The 20,741-nt window shown below is 38.8% G+C and overlaps 1 protein-coding gene across 7 annotated transcripts in view; it reads right to left on the reverse strand.

Annotated features, from left to right (window-relative positions):
• Positions 1 to 20,741, reverse strand: part of GRIA3 (glutamate ionotropic receptor AMPA type subunit 3) — a 222,304-nt gene that overhangs the window by 12,201 nt on the left and 189,362 nt on the right. For 2 of the 7 annotated variants that reach the window (XM_084638763.1, XM_084638762.1), the window contains one exon: positions 16,271 to 17,761. The exons of the other annotated variants lie outside the window; for them this stretch is intronic. In XM_084638763.1, the coding sequence (XP_084494889.1) occupies positions 17,674 to 17,761 (88 nt within the window). In that variant the 3' untranslated portion in view covers positions 16,271 to 17,673. Of the gene's footprint in view, positions 1 to 16,270; positions 17,762 to 20,741 lie in introns of those variants that run through there. 7 annotated transcript variants of the gene reach the window in all.

The raw sequence follows: 20,741 nt of genomic DNA on the forward strand, positions 1-20,741 counted from the left end.
TAACCAAATTCCCCTGAGTCTTAATCCAGGGATTTACCACAACACTACCCTTCTTTTTAAGAGTGTACAGTCAGTTGGCTTACGGACTGAGATTTACTATTGTTAAACTGAAGGATGACTTGTTCTATGCTTTATAGATGACTGTTTTAAAGCATCATTTTTTCGCTTAGTTAGCTGTGATAATTTTATGCTTTCCAATTAAGTTATTGTTACCTTTCTTTCTCAGAACTATATGGAGCTTTCTGTTAATTCTTTTGTACTTTTTTTGGTAGTTTTGGCTATTTTCCCTCTACTGGCTTTAATTTCTGATAGGATCATTTTAACTTTTGCTTATGCTGTTTCCAGGCTAGCTTTCACTCAATTTTGTTCTTATCAAAGCACAATAATTGGAGGCTTCAGAGCTTGTGCTTTGTATCCCAGAGAACATTAGATTTGATACCCTGAGTATCCTTGTTGAATATAGTCCTTTCTGGCATTCTTGATCTTGATGATTACTTCAGAGATGTGCAGCGAAAGTCTTTTTGCTGACCATAATTGTCTTTTATTTTTATTTGAATTTAGTAGTAGGTGTTTCTTAACAAGACTGTGATTAGACAGCACTTATATGTCCCATTGCATAGTTCAAACTAAACTCATTTACGATTTTGTTCCATAAAATAAGATATTAAGCCTGGATTAAGATTTGTATCTAAGGGAATGATATGAATATTCTAATTTTGAGTGATACCATCTCTCTTTGTCAATTAACCCACTGGCTGTTTTAAGTTTAATATGGAAGTGGCTTTGTTACTAAGACTGGTGTCCATCTTTTCTCATATTCATCACTGTATTTAAATCTTCTCCAAAGATTACCCCTAGAAATGAAGGACCATTTTATGAGAGTTTGTATTATGTTAGAAGCCTCCACATTTATAATGGAAATCTCAGCATTCCCATTTTGGCTTCCATTTTCCATTAGAAAACACCCTTCATCATTTTCAGTTCTTTACCCACATGCAGTGCGGCACCACAGTTATTTTTATGAGAGGAAAAACCCTCTGCTTGGCCGTTGTGCTGCGTCAAAGGAGCATGAAAAAAATCTCCTTTTTAGTCTTCAAAAACTGAAGAAAGTTCACTGTACTTAATCAGATTGTTGGCCAAGATTTTCAGTTGATTTTGGGTGCCCAATTTGAGATGCTTGATTTTCAGAAAAAGCTGAGCAGCCATCGTTTGAAAATCAGGACCTGTTAAGGTGTCTCAAGTTAGGGACCCAAAACCACTAGTCACTTTTGAAGACCTTGATCACTAATCCCTCTAATGTTTAAGGTTATAAATCTGTAGGGGGTTTCCATTGTAACATTTGGTAAAGTGGAGCTTGTCTGAAATGTAATACTGATTCTCTGTTTAATATGACTTCCTGTTTTCGTGCAAAGGCTTGTCCTTCATAAGGCACATCTACCCCATATCAAGGCTTCCCTCTGCTTTCTGTTGGAGCTTTCCTATCTCAATGTTATCTGCATATTTTCCATCCAAAATGTTTAACATTTAATGTAAGAAGAAACAACACTGTCAACTCACTCTTATGTCCATCATCACTGTGAAACTTAAAACCTTTTGGAGGGACTCCTTTCTTCAGCAGGCACTCGCTTCTCTCCAGATTAGCTAAATTACAGCTTCCTATTACTCAATTCTCATAGTTTTCTTAGGTAACAGAATCTGTTCCTTTGTGATCATCCTGATGCGACCAGGATGATTCCAGGAGGAAAGGGAAGAAAATTAATTGTCCAAAGAAACTGTTAATTGTGCGTCAGGTTAATCACAAAAAGAAAAGCTTGCCTGGAAACCAGACAATTCCCCCCTTTCCCCCCAATCATATTATTGGCTTCCAAACCATAAGGGTTTTGATTTTTGTTCTTCGGGAGTCCTTTTCATTTGCCTTCTGCTGTTTGAACGTTTTAGGGTTTATTTTCAAGCTTTCATCTGCAACCACAAAAATAAAGCTGAGATTCTCATGTAGTAACAGGATTCCAGAAACTGGGGCTTTAAGACTCCCAATAAAATCACAAGAACTAGCAATTCCTTTTTTTTTTTTTTTTTTTTTTTTGAGTTAATGGGGATTCAGTGTTGCAAGCAGTGCACTTAACTGACTAAATCCTGACAGCATCTTGGAGAGTCTTAGGTCACTTCCTGGAAGAAGTGCTATTAATATATTTAAAAAAATGTCCAGTTCACAGAGCTCACCAAAGAATTTGCATTTTCCACTAACCACGATGGTTACCGTACTGTTATGTGAAGACCTAGTCTACTCAACTGTTCCTTGTATGTAGATCATGAGGGTCTTCTATCCACATGTATATGCATATAATAATATGCATGGGTAGTTCTTGTAAATCATTGTAAGTATCCTTCTGCCCCTCAGAGGGTGGCTTCGTTATCTGCGTTCCACAAGATTTCAGTTGTTATGGCTCTTTGCTCCTCTGCTGTGAACCAGTTCAATCTCTGGATACAGCTAGAGCGGAAGGGTCAGCGTTGCATGGAATTGTCTTTTATTTGGAGGAGGCTGGTGGTATTTCATTCCTCTTTTTGTGATGCAGACCAGCCAAGTTTGCTGCTAATGCTCCAGAGGAGCGGCCAGCCACCCTGATGTGGGACCTGGTCTTCAGCAGCTACATGTGTTGCTTTTTATTGCTCTGTTTTGGAGCAGCTGTCCCATGTGCTGCTGATCCTTTTGCATGATGAGGTTGGTTGAGGGTTTTTTAAAAACGCTGGGCAGTAATGCATGTTTGTGTGATCACCAGAAACGTTCCCTGGAACCTACAGAGGTGACCATTATGGTAGGCACTTCTGACTAGGCCAAAGGATTAGTTTCAAAAAGAGGATGTCCTAAGCTAGCCAGTGATGAATGCAGAGGGGAGGGGGCTCAGATCCTTAAAGGTACTTAGGTGCTTATCTTCGATTGATCTAGATGCTAGGTTCTTGACTGACAGTTCAGAGGGAGGCGCGTAGTATATTAATAGCACTTCTATTTCTCCACTTAGCATTCTTAGCCCTGAACGCTCTCCTGGAGTTAGGTGCTGAAGGCAATTCAGCCCTTTCTTATGAAAAAAAAACAACAGAAGAGCGAGATCCCTGATGCTAGCCAATAACCCAGTGGTTAGGGCACTCACCTGGGATGTGGGAAACCTGTTCTCGGATCCCTCCTCTGGCTGATTTGGAGAAGAGACTTGAACCCAGGTCTTCCCCCTTCCAGGTGAGTGCCCTAGCCACTAGGTTATTGGGTATTCTAGGGTGGAGAATCTCTCTTGGTGGGGGTGTTCCACTTTGTATAAATAATTACATAGTCATTGGGCCTGGAACAGTGAGAGTGGCTCTCTAGCCCAGTGTTTAGGGCACTCACCCGGAAGTCCCTGCTCCAATAATTTATTTATACAAAGTGAACAGCTTCAAGAGGAGAGACGCCCACCCCAGAATACCCAGTAGCCAGGTGGTTCAGGCATTCTCCTGGGAGGTAGGAGAGCTTCTTTTAAGTCTCTGTTCCAAGTCAGGCCTAGTGGGGATTCAAACCTGCATCTCTCACATTACACACCTCTGCCGGCCAGCCTCCCAGATTACCAGCCTGCTTGCCTCTGGCTGTCTTTTGTGAGGGTTAGGTGTGCTCAGTCAGGGCCGGACAGGGAAAAGAGGTGGGGAGACTGTCTTGTTTTGAAAATCCTGTCAGGGCTTAGGTGTGAGCTAAGGCCCCAAGCAGCATCAGCACTTAGGCAGCTTTGCATATGCCAATCTGCAAAAACGGAGGTGCCTATGGGTATTTAGGCACCCACAGGACTAGGCAGCAGCTGAGTGGTGGTTTTGTGAATGTCAGTGGTGACTAAGCCCCTTTGTGAATCTAGCCCTAAGTGACTTAAGAGCGCAAGTCATTTAGGCATGCCATAAACATTATAGGGTGAGATTTTCAAATTTTGTCAACTGAAAGTAATTGATATTACTGTGGCATTTGTGTTACCATATGTTAATTATAGGGAATACAATAGTAATGTTTGTTGCTTGCATAGCAAATAAAGATTTCACTGGCAACTGTTGTAGCTTTGGGTAATTCATGCCCTGTACCTTACTCTAATGGATGCAATATAAATGTTACCCGAAAATTTTTTCATTGTTCAGGACAGCAAATGTACAATGCAGATAGCATATTGTTACCCTCTAAACTAAATGAAATACTGTAAATTAATTCTGAGCAATCATTCGGAAAAGGGAATTGAGAAGAAATGACTTAACAATTAAGACTCACTTCAGCACTAATTATTTCCATTTCTTGGCATCTAAACAGCGCAAGGATGGTATATAGCTAGATGGACAAATGACTGATGGCAAACCTCTTCAAAACTGGACTAAATGAATGCTGATCTGGTAGCTTTTACTGATTGGGGCTTGCACACTGTGAACCAAAAAATATCTTCTATTCATAATCAATGGACATACTACCATTTGCTGATGCCAGTTTAGAGACGGATGCAGCACTGCACGTTGTCAGAACCGTTCTGACACCACCCACAAGCTCTACAGTCTAAATATCTCTTAAACCTCAAAAAGCTTCAGGCAAGACAAAAATAATAACAGCAACAAATGATGCTTCACACAAATCTCCTGTCCTGGCCTTGAAAACTTCCTTTCTGCAATCATTGATACTGCGAGAGGCAGAGGATAGTAACAGAGAGAGAGAGAGGAATTATAGGAGAGTGTAGATCACTTCTTCAAATGTTGGGATAGGACTGAGTTTTGTAGAAATGCATGGCTCCCTTGTCAGCCCAGATTTGTGGAGGAGTGGCTGTCAAAGTGAACGTGATATGATAGATATGATTTTTTAGGAGCTAGCCCCACCTACCATCTCTCAGTGTGATGAGGATGTTATGCCTCCTACTTATCTTGCTGAATCGGCCAAATGGCAGACTACTTATTGGAAAAGACAGACTGAGGATGGGTGACTTGTGGAAGGAGAAAGATAAATAAAAATGAAAGTGTGTCATGAAGAGAGGCTGAAGAGCAGTGATATGTGGCTTTGAAGAACTGGGGATGGAGAAAATGTGAGGGGACCAGATACAACATCAAATAAAATTCTTATAATTAAAACCCCCAAACATTGGCTCAGTTGTTGAGGGGAGAATGAATGTATCTTTAAAGTGTATCCTGATGCATCGAACAGTGTGGAAAAGTTTTGTATCCCCCCTGTGTTTCAGGGGAAGGATGCTACCATCTCAGTGTCTGAGAACCTGTGTGCTCAATTGCTAAATAGATTGGCCTGAGAAGGTCTGAGAAGAGAACATATCAAGAGCTAAAACGGTATTCCAATCTCATTGATCTGTTGCCTTACAATGCTCATATTATAAATGCAGCCCTCTAGTTGGATCCAGTGTATTGAGAGAGATATTTCTTGTTCTTTTTTAACTGGTCTGCCACAGAACTACAGTACTTGCCCATCTGTGTTCTGGTTGGCATGGCTGGAAATGCCTTTTTCTCAGACATTGAGGAAGGGAGCTGTCTCAGTGATAGATCTTATGAACTGGCTTGCAAATCTATCTCATAAAGCAGATTGAAGCCTGCCCCAAACATAGGTGCCTCTCTCCAACACTAGCATATTTCTTTGCAAACAACTCGGACACACAGGACATAACTCCATCATATACTTATTTCAATAATCTCCATAATGTGAAATGCTAAATATTCACTGGTACATTCCAGCTTTCTTACAGTATAACATTACATGCCAATCAAGTATATGATCAGAGTCCTATGGAAACACACAGTTGCATCACCAGAAATGTGGCATTTTCAAATGAGCTGTTAGCAGTGGCATATATACCTATATGGCTATAAGACAAATCCATGGGCTAGGCAAATATACTGAGCCAGATTCACTGATGGATTCTGGCAGCTTTGCACTTCACTATAATATAAAGTAGCTGTTCGGTTTAATTAGCTGGTTAAACCAGGTTTGAGTGATTTGTGTCATCAGAGCAACATAAAGCAGCTGGAGACTGCTGGTGACTCTGGCCACTGTAGGTTAAACAAAGTTTTCACCAAAAGAAAACCAACAAGATTCATAAAGAAACATCCTCTTTGCCAAAAGTAATCTAAAGGCAGTACAATCAAGGGCCATATACTTCTCTCAATCCTCATGTGCAACTCTCAGTGACATGAAGAGTAGTTAGTTGCATGAGTGGATTAACAGTAGAATATACTGTACCTGCAACATCTTATTCCATTGTATTCTGCAAGTATATTGTAAAATGATTTGAACAGTTCTATTTTATTTAATCCCTATTATATGCAATATGCCTTAAAATCAGGATATTAAAAATGTTTAAAGCACTTTTGCACTTTCACTTTGTCAGACATGGATGTCTCTCTGTGTTCTTTATGACACAAAGCCATGCTTGTTTGCTTTAGTGCCACCAAAACCGGTAACATCAACACAACCCAACCAACAGAAAATTGTGGTATCAAGGAGTTTAGACCTTAAATGAATGCTCAAACTGGGGGTTTTCTGTATCTACCTCTTCTTGCTAAAATAAGTGGGTTGGGATGGGAAGCAAACTAGTGTTTTTCTAACACACCTTTACTCTGTTGCAAAGATCCCCTGGGTCCTAAATATCTTTGGGGGAAGGGCAAAGTCCCCAAACCAATCCACTACTCTATGGACAAGAGATTTAACCTCCCCCTTAAAACAAAGAGCTGCAGTTTGTAAAATTTACATTTCCTGCTCTGTTGTAAAGTTAAAAAGAGAAGTACATGTTAACTGTAACTAGGCCTTCCAAGGTATGTCTACACAGCAAAGAAAAACCCGCAGCTCACCCGTGCCAGGCAACTTGGGCTCGGGGGGGTTCAGGCTGCGGCAGGACTGTTTCATTGCTATGTAGACTTCTGGGCATGGGCTGGAGTCTGGGACCCTCTGGGTAGGAGGGTCTGAGTCCGGAAGTCTACACAGCAATGAAACAGTCCCACCCGCTGAGCCCCATGAGCCCGAGTCGGCTGGCACAGGCTAGCCATGGGTTTTTCTCTATTGTGTAGACATACCCTCAATCTGCACATTGTAATTTGTTTTTCCTGACCCATCAAAACAATGCCTCTAAGAAGACTGGATGTATGGCAGTCAAGGAAATTTAGGAATGTTTGTATTAATCAAGATTGAATGCTCTGTTTAGCTTGACAGGACACCATACCAAGCTAACTGAACTATCATCTTGATGTCTTTTTAGAACACAAAGATAGAATGTTTCTGTAAGAGATACCAAAATCAGCATTATTCTCTGGAGGGCATTACTGGAGGTTAAAGACCAGTCTAAATGAAATAAGGCACTTAAGCCCCTCCCAGCCTGTAGATCCCGGTCTATAGCTATTGAATAGACTCTCTGTCAGATCTTGTAATTGAAATACCTTATGGCTACGTACAAACCTTTAAGGGTGAATGTATTATCCAACTCTTCTAGCCTTTCCTAGAACAGAACTTTCATATTCTGTTGTAAGATACAGCCCATCATAACGTACCAGTCTATCTAAGTTTGCTGCATAAATACATAATAAGTAAATAGCCAGATATATTAAATGGGTTATACATCATGGCCTACCTGTATTATCACCCAGTAGGTGATATTAAAAACTCAACATGTGCCTCCTTGCAGTGACAGCAGTACCAGAGTATTTCTTGCTCTCTATATAGGAAGGCACTATAGTGACTGTAGGCACCTGCAAAGTGAATGCTGAGTTTCTAATGGGCCCTGTAAAGGATAACAATCATACATGGGTAATATGTGCAGACCATATTCTATCCTTCCTCTGGGCATAGGATGCATATTGATTTGTACAAGCAGAATACAACATGGCGGAAACTGACAAATTCTCAATATATAAGCAAAGACTGTCTTTTTGTTCTGTGTTTCTATAGCACAATAGGGGTTCTGGTCCATGGCTGGGGATTCCAGATGCCTCCCCAATACAAAATAATATGGTCACTTGTTATCAGTTAGTCCTTGTTCTCATCAGTTATAAACAAGCATATTGAATTTTCATTTAAAAATCATAAGGAATTCCTTTAAAGAATCGGTGCTCTGTTACAACTTTGTTACTATTTCCAATCTTGGGTCCACTTTTATTTCTAACCTAGTTTAATAATCAATTACATGTCTACAACGTTCAAGATTTCACGTTGAAAAGGCTAGAATGAAGGATCCTCAGTGTTAAATCCTTCAGTAGACGCTGTTTTCAAACAGTATATCCAGAAATTCTCTTTACACCTGTTATTCGGGCCTTGACACTTATTCAGTGAGGAATATTTTCTTATCTGATACACTGCAGCTGCTGATGCTGTTGTGCCTGGCCCCTGGCTGGTCAACTTTTCCGTTAATGATAGATTACTTGTAATTTCTAAATCTTTTATGGAGGTCGCTGTATGTTTTCCCCACATACTGTTTCTTACCTTCTGCATGTTGACGTGATGAAATAAACCATTATTTGTGAATTTGCATATTGGGAATCACTTTTTGCTATCATTTTTGCCTGTAACAGATGTAGTGAATGCAGAAGGTGGATGCGGATGTTGTTTTGTTCTGTCATATTTGCCTGTAGTGCAGCTGGTGAATATGGAAGCTGGATGCAGATGTTGACAAAGGCTGCATCTCTTTAAATGACAGGAGTGCACTCCTATACTAGGTTTTAATTCTGCTCTGACAATGAGTGTCTGTAAATTAGTAGCTTTGCAGTAGGCAGTCATTGGCAGTTTTGGTATGGCCTTTTGTAGTGTATCCAAACTTGCAATCATGGGTAAGTTTCCTTGATTATTTTTGTGTAGTTAAAAGCTGCAGGCTTGGGCTTCACAACAAAAGGAATCCTGTCACAAATTTCATTAATATTTTTTTCTGTAATTAGTGTTCTCCTTGGTAGTACAAAAGATTTTTTTGTTTTGTTGTCATGAGGCATGTAAGAGCATCTCTGTTATGTTGTCAGTAGGTTTCCTCACTGCTGCAGCTGGATTTAATTTTTAAAATCAGGCTGTAAATAATGCTTTCTGTAATGTGGATTTGGTCTAATACATCTTTGTGTATAAATTCTATACACACACACACACACACACACACACGACAGTATAATATGGTAATACATCTGGCTCTATGGAGGTGTGTATCTATCTATCTATCTATCTATCTATCTATCTATCTATCTATCTATCTATCTATCTATCTATCTATCTATCTATCTATCTATCTATCTATCTATCTATCTATCTATCTATCTATCTATCTATATTTTTTTCTACTTCCTTCTACTTCCTTGTGTTAATCCCATCAAATAGGGTCCACTGTAGGAATCTTCTTCTTCCAGAGTGCTCTGTTCAATGCCATATCTTCTATCGCACCTCATGCTAACATGTCTTCCTTTGTGACATCCCACTACTTCTTGGTTTGGCCTCTCTGTCCTTTTCCTTTAATCTTGATCTGTTGGACTCTTTTACTCACATAATTGTCAGGACTGCACTTTACATGGCCAGACCATCTGAGTCTGCACTTATGGGTATTATTTCGATCATGTCTCTAACATATACATTCCTCAGACAGTCTTTCCTGATTACCACTCATCTCTCTCAACATTTTCATTTTGGTGGAATGGATCATTTCCTCATGTTTCTTCTTTGGTGCCCAACATTTAGAGCCATATATTAAACCTGGACAGACCACTTTATAGACTTTCCCTTTTAATTTTACTGGTATCTTCCTGTCACACACTACACCACTTATCTCTCTCCACTTGAACCAGGTGTTTATCATCCTCTAATTCATCCTCCATTTCCCAGATTCTGGAATGCAGATACTTGAAACTTTGCATTTTCACTACTGCCTGCCCATCTAGTTTCAAGGATAATTCCTCTGCTTATTTTGAGCCCATGCCTCATAGATATTAAGGTCAGAAGGGACCATCCTCTCCAAAGCATCTCTCCATTTATCAAAATCCTCTTTTACACTATCTTCTCACTGCATAGAATGATATTACCTGCAAACAGCATGTACCAAGGTGCCTCCTTCTGTATGTTCCCTGTGAGGGTCTTCAAGACAAGGATAAACAAGAAAGGGCTCAGTGCTGATCCCTGATGTACTCCCACCTTTACTTGTTTCACTACTAAAAGGGCGGACTATTGACATTGCCCCTATATACATGACTATATACAGGGGAGGAGGAGGGATAGCTCAGTGGTTTGAGCATTGGCCTGCTAAACCCAGGGTTGTGAGTTCAATCCTTGAGGGGGCCATTTAGGGATCTGGGTCAAAAAAAATTGGGGATTGTGCCTGCTTTGAGCAGGGAGTTGGACTAGATGATCTCCTGAGGTCCCTTCCAACTCTGATAGTCTATGAGACTTGAACATTCTAGTCCCATTTTCTCACTCATACACCACCAGATGACTTTTCTTGGAACTCCGCCTTTTCCAGATCCATGAACATCAAGTGAATATTTTTCCTTTTCTCTCTAGTTTTTCACTAGCTGTCTCAATGCAGAAACAGCATCTATTGTCAACCTTCCTGGCATGAAGCCATATTGAATTGCACTAATATCTGCTTCACTTCTTCGTCTCTTATCGATGACTCTCTCCCACAGTTTCTTTTGTATGACTTATCAGCTTTATACCTCTATAATTTGTGCAGTTGTCAGCATCACCTTTCACCTTGTATATTGGCACCAAGATACTTTTCCTTTCTGTGTTTTAGATCTTTTCCCATCTCATGATTGAATTGAACAGGGATGTCAACAGATGGGTACCTTCTTTACAAATGTTTTCCATGCCTCAACAGGGATTTTGTCTGGATGTAGGGCCTTGTTAGTTATTTCTTTGATAGTATTTGCCATGTCATCTGGTGTGATAGGCTCGACTACACTAAAGTTCATCATTTTGAAGTAACTTTGCTGTCTTGGATTTTCTTCATTTAAAAGCTGTTCAAAATACCTTTTTCCATTGATTCTTTATGCTACCGTATTAATTTAATATTGGGCGAACCTCACTTCCTTTTTATTTTTGGTGCTTCTGTTCCTTGCCAATCTATACACTTTCCCCTTTCTCCTTCATTTGTTCTAAGCCGTTGCTTTTGCTTTTGTAGCTACATTCCTGGTCAATTTCTTTATAGCCATGTATTCTTCCAGGTCTCATTTGCTCCTACTTCTTTGTCAGAGTTTAAACATTTTTCTTTTATCATGCCTTGTACTTCTTCACTCCAAGTTTCTTGTTTAATACCCACAACTTGTTTTGAACTGTCCAATATATTTGTTGCCATAAACCCCCCACATTTATCCACTCCTTCTGCGTGTGGTGTCTAAGGAGTCACTTATGGAGAAGATGAAGTAAAATCCTCTTTAGCCTTACCTTCTAATTTTTGTCATCTTATCTTTGGTTTTACCTTCTTTGATTTTTCTTTGTACTTTTGTTCTAAGAGAAATATTTAGGTGGTCTATATTGACTCATAAGACTCTCTCCTGCCCTTGCAGTCTTTTATATCTTTTATTTTCTGCTGAGAAACAAGCAAGTAATCAATTTGGCTTCTAGTCCTTCCATTCTTGTAAGTAATAAGATGTTCATCTCTTTGTGTAAAGAATGGGTTGGATACTACTAGGTCATGAGCTTGTGCCATCTGGAATATGTTTTCTTTTGTCATATAATTTTCAATAGCCCAGCCATATTCCTCCTTCCCATCCCAACAAGGTTTGCCCCAGCTTGGTGTGTGTGTGTGTGTGTGTGTGTGTGTGTGTGTGTGTGTATCAGGTTGTATGTGTATATATCATATGTATTATATAAACAGATGTTAATTACTGTTAATTACCTACTCCTACACAGACACGCACACATACTTTTCCATAGAGCCAGATGTGTGACCATCTGATGCTGCAGGCTCCTCTTTCTCTTCTCTTATGGAAGTTTGCAGTCTGTGACTGATGCCAGCATCAGGCTCTATGAAAGTTTATTTATGTTTCATTAATGTAGCTCAAACACATTAAACTACACTAGCAGGATCATAATTTAATATAAGTGCAAAGTGCTAATGCAATAATGCATGCATATTGGATTAGGAAATGAAAGCCGTTACAAGTCATTTTAGTTCATTTGTAACAATGCCGGAGACTGAAATACTGATATGGCATGAACAACTGAAAGAGAGATTTGGGGGTTTAGTGAAATTTCGCAAATCTCACCCCAGGAATGCTGTGGGGAAGCAGTACAAAGAAGGCTGGAAGCTTGATACTACAATCCTTTCCTAAGATACCTTACACAGCAACATGGTTGCTTTCTATGGGGATTTCCACACCACCTTTCCTTGACCTTTTCTAAACTACATTGATGTAGCTATGAATGGACATGTGCAAGAGCCTTCACTTACCTTGTACGTTGGCCAGCATCCTCATTCTCTCTCTCTCTCGCTCGCTTTTATATACATCTTCCTTTCCACCTTCAGATTTTTTTCCCTTGTAAAGGCTTCACTGGAGACTCCTATTTTCTGGATCATCTACAGGCTTCAGTTTGTTGCTGCCTCCTTTGAGGGCTTGCTCAGGTCATTCTGGGATACTTGGTTGGCTATATAAAGCCAAAGCTTCCCACAAACTTTATTACAGCAGTAGATGGGGACAGAGTTACATCACCGAGAACCTACCTGAATGAATGTAGGCATCTGCCTGCAATATGAACTTCTATTGCTGAAACCTTAGGGTTGCTTTGAAGCACAAAAAAAGAGAGATTTCTTTAAAACATGTATTTTTTTCTGAGTTTTTTTCCTCTTTCCTTTTAAATGAAACTAGCCGTGTTAGATAAAAATATCCAAGCTTTATGTCTCCCATCCTTCACCACCAAAAAAACCCAAAAAGGAATTCTGTACAACTAAGGACATAGATTCAGTTGCTTGGATTTCATTGTCATTTAATGAAATTCCTTTGGAAACTGTGAATTCTAGTAGTCTTCCTCCAGTCTTATTTCTCCTTCCCATCCCATCCCATCCCAAGGAGGTTTGTCTCAGCGTGGCCCTTAGTGACAGATATTGCTGGGTGAATGATTCAGAGTGAATCACTTATTCAAAAAATTTAGTCCTTTTTATTTTTCTATGCCAGTAATTATCCCTGGATGGGCTTTTATTTTTGCTAATATTTTGTTATTAAAAACTGTTAGACAAAACCTTCATGACCAGAATTTTCTGAGGGGCTCATGACCCACAACTGAGATCAGATTTTCCAAAGTGCTCAGCACTCTGCTACACCCATTGTTCTCTGTGGATGCTCATGGGTGCTGTGTTGTTTTGGAAATCTGGCCCCAATTTTGGCTGCTGAGTCATTCTGAAAGTCTGACCCTGTGTGACCAGATATAGGTTGTTTGTGAAATATTTGCTATTTATTAGTTGTGTTGTGTGATTAATCACTGAAGGTCACAAGGCATTTTTTCATGTTCCCTGGTTGGATGATTGAAACTCTTATAGCCTGGGGTAAGGAAATCCAAAGAGATTCCTAGGTGGCTATGTGAACCTTTCTGGAATAAACTTTTGTGTAAATACATTTACGCAAATATTCACCAGATGTTCACTTTCTTCAAACATTTTTGAGGAAAAATAAACTCTTACAAATATGCATGAAAGGTAAATACAAAGATCCACAAACTATTGTCAGAGTGAATTGGTGAACAGATGTTCAAAAACTTTTTTCAGCTTTCTCTTAGCCCCAGTGACAAGACATTGGGCCCTGCTTATTGACAATATTCTGCCACATTTACCATTGAGTAGAGAGGTTTACAGACAGTAATCTACTACTCAGTAAGGGGGGCAGACTTGAGCACTTGGGTACGTCTACACAGCAATTAAATACATGCGACTGGCTTGGCTCGGCTGACTTGGGCTTACAGGGCTCGGGCTGTGGGGCTATAGAACTGCTGCGTAGACATTCAGGCTTGGGCTGGAGCCTGAGTTCTGAGACCCCATGAGTGGGAGGATCCCAGAACCCAGGCTCCAGCCGAAACATCTACAGTGTGATTTATAGCCCTGCAGCCCAAGCCCAAGTCAGCTGACTCAGGACAGCCATGGCTGTGCTGCCGGTCTTTTATTCCAGTGTAGGTGTACTTTTTCCGAAGGGAGTGTCTTTTTACCCCATCTACTTCCTAAGTCCAATAGCTGTTTTCCAATCTGGGTAACACATTTTTTAGAAACTCTCTCACTGATTTCCTAAATTATGATCCTTATATAATAGAACCTTGCCAGAGTGCATTTTATAAATCTCACACAAACTAAAGCAGGCTCTCCGTCCTCTGTGATAATATCAGTGGAGGAGCGCTGTAATGAAGTCTCATATTACAAAATACTTCATTATTGTTACAAAATATGCTACAACATTATTTAATAGTATGCTGTGAAAAGTATTTTGTCAAATAAATGAACAAAATAAATTTTTGAAGCCTTCCTTTTAAAATGTTGTTCAGCTTACTAATTTACAAAAAGCAATATTTTTCAATTGCTCTCCTAGTCATGAGTGTGAATTAGCACAGTGCTATTATGATTGGCTCAGTTCTGCCATTTTACTTTCTTTCCAACTCATAGCCCATGCTTATAACATCCACTGGATGAGCAAATCACTGCATGTTGATGAACACTATTTTCATACAAATTGAATGAATGAGTTGTGTTGCATGTTGTGATAAATAAAGGGAGGGATAGCTCCCTTTGATGGACACCCAGCCAGTTAGCTGTAAAATCCCTCTTGGTAGCTGTTCTTTACCAGCTTTATCTGTAAAGGGTTAAGCAAAAGCCTAAATTCCAAATGCATTTTCTTTCTTTTTGTTTTTAATAAAATTTACCTTTCTTAAGAACAGAATTGGATTTTTGGTGTCCTAAGAGGTTTGTGCATGTTTGATTAGCTGGTAGCCGCAGCTAATTTCCTTTGTTTTCTTTCTTAGCTCTTCCCTGGATGGGGGACGAAAGGGCTTGAGGGTATCCCACAGGGAGGAATTCCCAAGTGCTCCTTCCTGGGTTCAAAGGTTTTTTTTGCCTTTCGGTGGTGGCAGCGTTTACCAAGCCAAGGTCAGAGAAAAGCTGTAACTTTGGGAGTGTAATACAAGCCTGGAGTGGCCAGTATTAATTTTTAAAATCCTTGCGGGCCCCACTTCTGCCATTGGAGTGACAGAGTTGGGATTCAGCCTTGACAGGAATATATTTGGAATTTAGGCTTTTGCTAGATTTTAAAAGAGCAATTTCAAAAATCAAGCACCCTAAAATAGCTTTCTTGGGGGTTCAGCTTAAAGGTTACAAGCAAACAAAGGCATCTGGGGTTAGCACAGAGGAGTTCACAAGCCAATAAGAAATAAAAGAAATAACCCTAATTACGTCTTGCTAAACATTCTGATCTACTTAAACATTTGGAGTTAGGATAAGTAGTTCTAGGCATGATCTGATAATTTATGATCATACCTGGCTTAAGCTGTTTATAGCACGGCTGCTCTGTCCCTCTAGCCCAGAGAACAACAGACAAAGGGAAAGTTTCTTTCCCAATTTTAAAAAGTTCTACCTTCCCATTGGCTCTTTTGGTCAGGTGCCCACTGTTTTTTCTTTACCTGGGGGGACTTTTTAACCCTTTACAGGTAAAGCAAGTAAAGAACAGCTACCAAGAGGGATTTTACAGCTAAGAGGCTGGCTGGGTGTCCATTAAAGGGAGCTGTCCCCCCCTTTATTTATCACACATGGTTGTTTTTTTTAAAGATAATATTTGAAAAGCAAAGCATTAGAAGTTTTCCAATGGGGTTCTTAGGATAGCAAATCACATCTAAAATTATTCATAACAGATTTCTTCTAAAAATACATCCGTATTAAAAATGAATAAAATGGTATGCTGTAAACTTACACAAGCAAACTGATACAGAGAAACCAGGGGAACAAATTCATTCTGCTTAAGGCCAAATTCTGCTCTCAGATGTGCATGAATATGTCTCGCTGAAGACAATATGTGCTGCACGGATCCAAGGACAGAATTTAGCTTAGGAGTGCTGGAACAATTTTTATAGTGGAGGTGCTGAGAGCCATTGAACTGAACTGTAAACTTGTATATAATGGAAACCCCTTGGGCTTGAACCCTACAAATTTAATTTTATGATTAACAAAAAGGCTGGGAAATTAAATACCGGAGCATCTTGCGTTACTTCAATGTCTTTTTTTTGAAAAACACCATTGTTGATACAGAAATTCAGTCAAATAATTAGCAAGGAATCTATATACGTGGAATCGACTTCAAGACTAAACACACACACACAATTTACTTTTAAGTTAGCGGTCATTAAATGCTACCATCAAGATAAGGGAAGACCAGAAATGAATCAACTATAGAATTACAGAAATATATCTTAACAGAAAATTTTTCTCATACAACTAATTAATATAACTTATCCACTCATCCTGCTATCTTTATTTATATAATGTCTTGCATATTTCTGGTTAAATCCCTGCTCAGTAATTGCTCAGGTTTGAGGGGACATGCTTGTATAATAAAATAACTGGGCCTAAAACTGACAGTATTCAGTAACAAATTTCCTGGCATATGCTTTTCTAAGTACTATTACAGATTCTCAAACAATTAAGAAGTCAGCTCACTCAAATAAGGGTATCTGGATACAATATACTGTACAATTTTGCCAAGAATCTCTATGGGTTCAATTAATTGTTTTGCATTTAAGAAAGATAAGCGAATGAATTATGATATGCATACCAGCATGTCAGCAGTGTTTAAATAAGCATATGCACACTATCGTACAGAAACCACAGATGGATATGCCAAAACCTCCTTTTAGTCTGATGGAATAAATTGTGTCTGCTGGAATTTGATAACTACCATTCCCAGTGAAATACTGGCAGCCTCTGAGACTTTGTGGACCAGATCTTTAGCTGATGTTAATTATTGTAGCTGGTGTTAACTGACTTCAGTGGCAGTATGGCGATTTATACCAGCTAGGATCTGGCTCCCTATAATTATTTCACAATAGAAATACAATCTTTTCAGTTTTAAAATAAAAGGGGAACATCTATTTTTGGACGTAACAATGATAAACCTTATAATACCAATTTGTTTAGTGGAATCTAATAGCAGGAAAATCTCCATGTTTCTTTTCAGTTGTGAGACTTAAAATCCTTAACATCATAGGATTTATTTGTCATTGGGGTTCCTTTAGTCTTAGAATGTAATTGTCTGATGGCAATGAACATACAGTATCCAGAGGAGGGATGATTAAAACTCGGAACCATCTGACCTTAAAGTACACGTGACAAACTAAGGGGAGGAAGACAAGCATCTACGGAACCAATTTTTCTATGTGACTAGGTTCTTTGTAGTCCAGTAATGGGGAACAGCACGCACAGACACAAGCAAATGGGTCACATACTCACCCCATATCTTGAGCACAACAGAATATCAGGAAGTCAGAGGAGCTCAGTCTAAGACCACGGCACCATCAATCTGTAATGATTCAAGCCTATATACAGTTCACACACACAGAAACTAAAATACCAGCAGGAAGTATCTGATTACAGACTCAGGACACCTATTCCCCAAGGCTTGGGCCTCTACCCGGTAAGCTAACAGAGCTTTTCCATTAGCTTAGCTAGTAGAAAAAGCTGTCATGAGTGAGTAAGCTCCATCATATTGCACCATAAGTCAATGACACATGCATATCTCATTCCATGATACACCTTGCATCTGTTCCTTGTTGCGATAGCTTCTATCTTTCCCCAAATATTTCCTCCTTTAAAGGAAAAACAAAACAGTTTTGAAAAGGCTGTTTATCTTCTTCTCTTGACATTTTTTTAAAAAAAATAAACCAATGTTCATATTTTATGCATTAAAACTAGAGATGAGCCTGAACCAAAAGTCTGGATCCAAACTGCTTCAACCTCTGTGAATGTTTGGATCCAAATCCAAGTTTCAGTCTGTCTCTCTCTAGTCCTATCTTGGGCTGAAGTAAAATCGTGGATCAGAGCACTCCTAGATTTTGAAGAAGTCTGGATCCAAATCTGGATTTGAATTTTGGTTGGGCTCACCTTTATTTAAAATGTACATCCTTATAGCCATCTCTCTGAGTTGCACTATTGGAATAGGAAAAGTCAATTACAGTAATAATACGTTGCTCTTCAATAGTGTATCTCATTTGAAGATCTCAATGCACTGTGCAAACAGTGTAATGTTAGGAATAAAAGGGTTTTAAACCCTCTTAAAACAGATCACAAGACTTCACTGCAGCCCTTACCATATACAGTATGAAATCCATGCTAAAGCCAAGCAATAATCAATTAACAACATCCTGGGCCAAGTTCATTCCTGGTGTAACCCCAGTGGATTGTGTAGAGTTACACTAGGAATGAATTTCAGCCTCCTGTGTTTGTGTTTCATACCAATTAATCAAAAGAAAAAAACAGCATGTAAATATTTTTAGCACTTGCATTAGCATCATAATGGCTCCCCTCTTCAGAACTGATACCATGCCAGCGTTAAGCAGTATCATTACATTGGACACCTCCACTGACGTTACATTAGCTCCTTTCTAGCTGACACGTTAATAGAAGTTCATTGCTACCGTTATTGTGCTAGCTGATATCTAGGAAATACTTCAAGTCTGTTCTTAATGTACAGGCTCTTCAGGGGATGCTTTTCAATCTTTGACTACCTTGCGAGTTTCTGATCAATACATAAAAGATGGTCTAAGTTTTACATACTTATTTGATGTCATAATAAGACCCTGGCATTAAAATAATGTAGATACTTGCAAAATTCAAACTGTCAGCCTGGGGCAGGGGAGGGGACTACAGACTTTAGAGAGAGAAACAGGAGAAGAGGGAGAAAATGCAGGTAAAGATTTGTCTTTAACCATATATAATACAAAATGATGTACTGGTACCTGCCATATGTACATATGCAGGGCTGTGGTTCTCTTTCGGGGTTCAGGAGACAACCTGAGCTTTGCTTTAAGGGTGTGTGATGTCAACAGAATCCCTCAAAAGCATTACAGTTAAATTAACGTACAGTAATTATTGCAGTAATATGGACACTAACTGATTAGCTTTTGCAAAAGATGAGTTGTCCAAAGTAACTTAAAGTTCTTTGCTAAAATCCACACTGTTAAACCTGTGCTACCTACTGCACAGTTGGGAATATATTCTTTAAATTTTAATGCCAAGACACACCAGCCTGTGGTATGAAGTGCCTGCAAAACGTCATCACTGGAAATTAACACTTCTAAAATAACAAACCTTTTTTTGACAACTCTAGAAGTAATAATTTAAAAAACCTAGCTTAATCAGTTTTAAGGTTCTTTCTCCTCCAACCCCTCCAAGGAGAAAGTATGCATCTGGCCTGAGAACTGGCTTGGCCCACATTCTATTCCCAGGGGACTTACGCTGCTGAGTGATAAACCCTGATGATTGAGGTTTATAGCTAAAATAACTATCCAGCCCTTAACCCCAAGCATTACAATAAACAACAAATAAATAGGAGAGAGATTTGTCATTCATGGTTAAAAAGGACAAATCAAAGGTTCTCCTCATTTCCATTTTCTTTCCCTGAAATATACTTGATCATGGAATAACTTAACTGCTTTTCTAGCATCTACTAACACAGGCTTGAGTACTTGTTAACATAGAGCATTATTTCCTTTAAATGATGCCTGAGCAAATACAAAAATAGAAAGATGACCTTGCCCTTACTATTACCATTATAAAAAAAACCTGTTTTAGATTTCTCAGAACTTTAAATGTTAGTTGGCTGTTTGTAATTCAGGAGACTGGTGAAGCTGCATTGTACAAAAATCTCTTTCATGGGGTAGAGGCAGACAATACAGTGTTGGATGCTGGGAGGAAAATGAACATTTAATATACTTGCACACACAACCTTATATAAAAGGTTGCATGAGGGACAAGAATGAGAACTAAGAAGCCTATTAAAACCCATACTCTTTTCCAGGCTGCTGATGAGTACTGAAGAATTGGTGTGATTAAATTAATCTGAATTTCAGTCTTTTCTTTCCTTTTATTATACAACTGCTTTTGCCAATATCCCAGGTGACTGAACTAACAGATTAATTCACTAACTAGCCAGATGTAATCGACTTTTATTAATAAAACACGGTAGTAATTTGCAATAATTGTCCAAAACTTTGCAGCTTACTAAAAATGTTACTGCAGTATTTTGGACCAATACAAAAGCATTTTTTAGGAGAGATTGCATGTCGTTGTTCCTTAAATAACTCATTAAACTAACTATACTTCTGGAAAATGTAATTCTGGGAATGAATCTGAATACTTTTCAGAACAAAAAGGCATTTTCAATTAATTGTGTTAGCAATTCCTGTACTCCATAAGATCAGCAATGTCATGGTAATGATAATACCTAGTCCAGTACAGCTTCCCTGTGCAAATCACACAGGTAAATGCAAACGAGGGCTGTCAATTAATTGCAATTAACTCACAAAAATTAATCATGATTAAAAAAATTAATTGCGATTAATCACAGTTTTAATCACACTGTTAAACAATAGAATACCAATTGAAATTTATTAAATATTTTGGTTGTTTTTCTACATTTTCATATATATTGTATTCTGTGTTGTAATTGAAATCAAAGTGTATTTTTATTACAAATATTTGCACTGTAAAAATGATAAACAAAGCAAATTGTACTTTTCAATTCACCTCACACAAGTACTGTAGTGCAATCTCTTTGTTGTGAAAGTG

Source organism: Lepidochelys olivacea (assembly GCF_965140295.1).
Source record: "Lepidochelys olivacea isolate rLepOli2 genome assembly, chromosome: 9".
Classification (NCBI taxonomy): domain Eukaryota; kingdom Metazoa; phylum Chordata; order Testudines; family Cheloniidae; genus Lepidochelys; species Lepidochelys olivacea.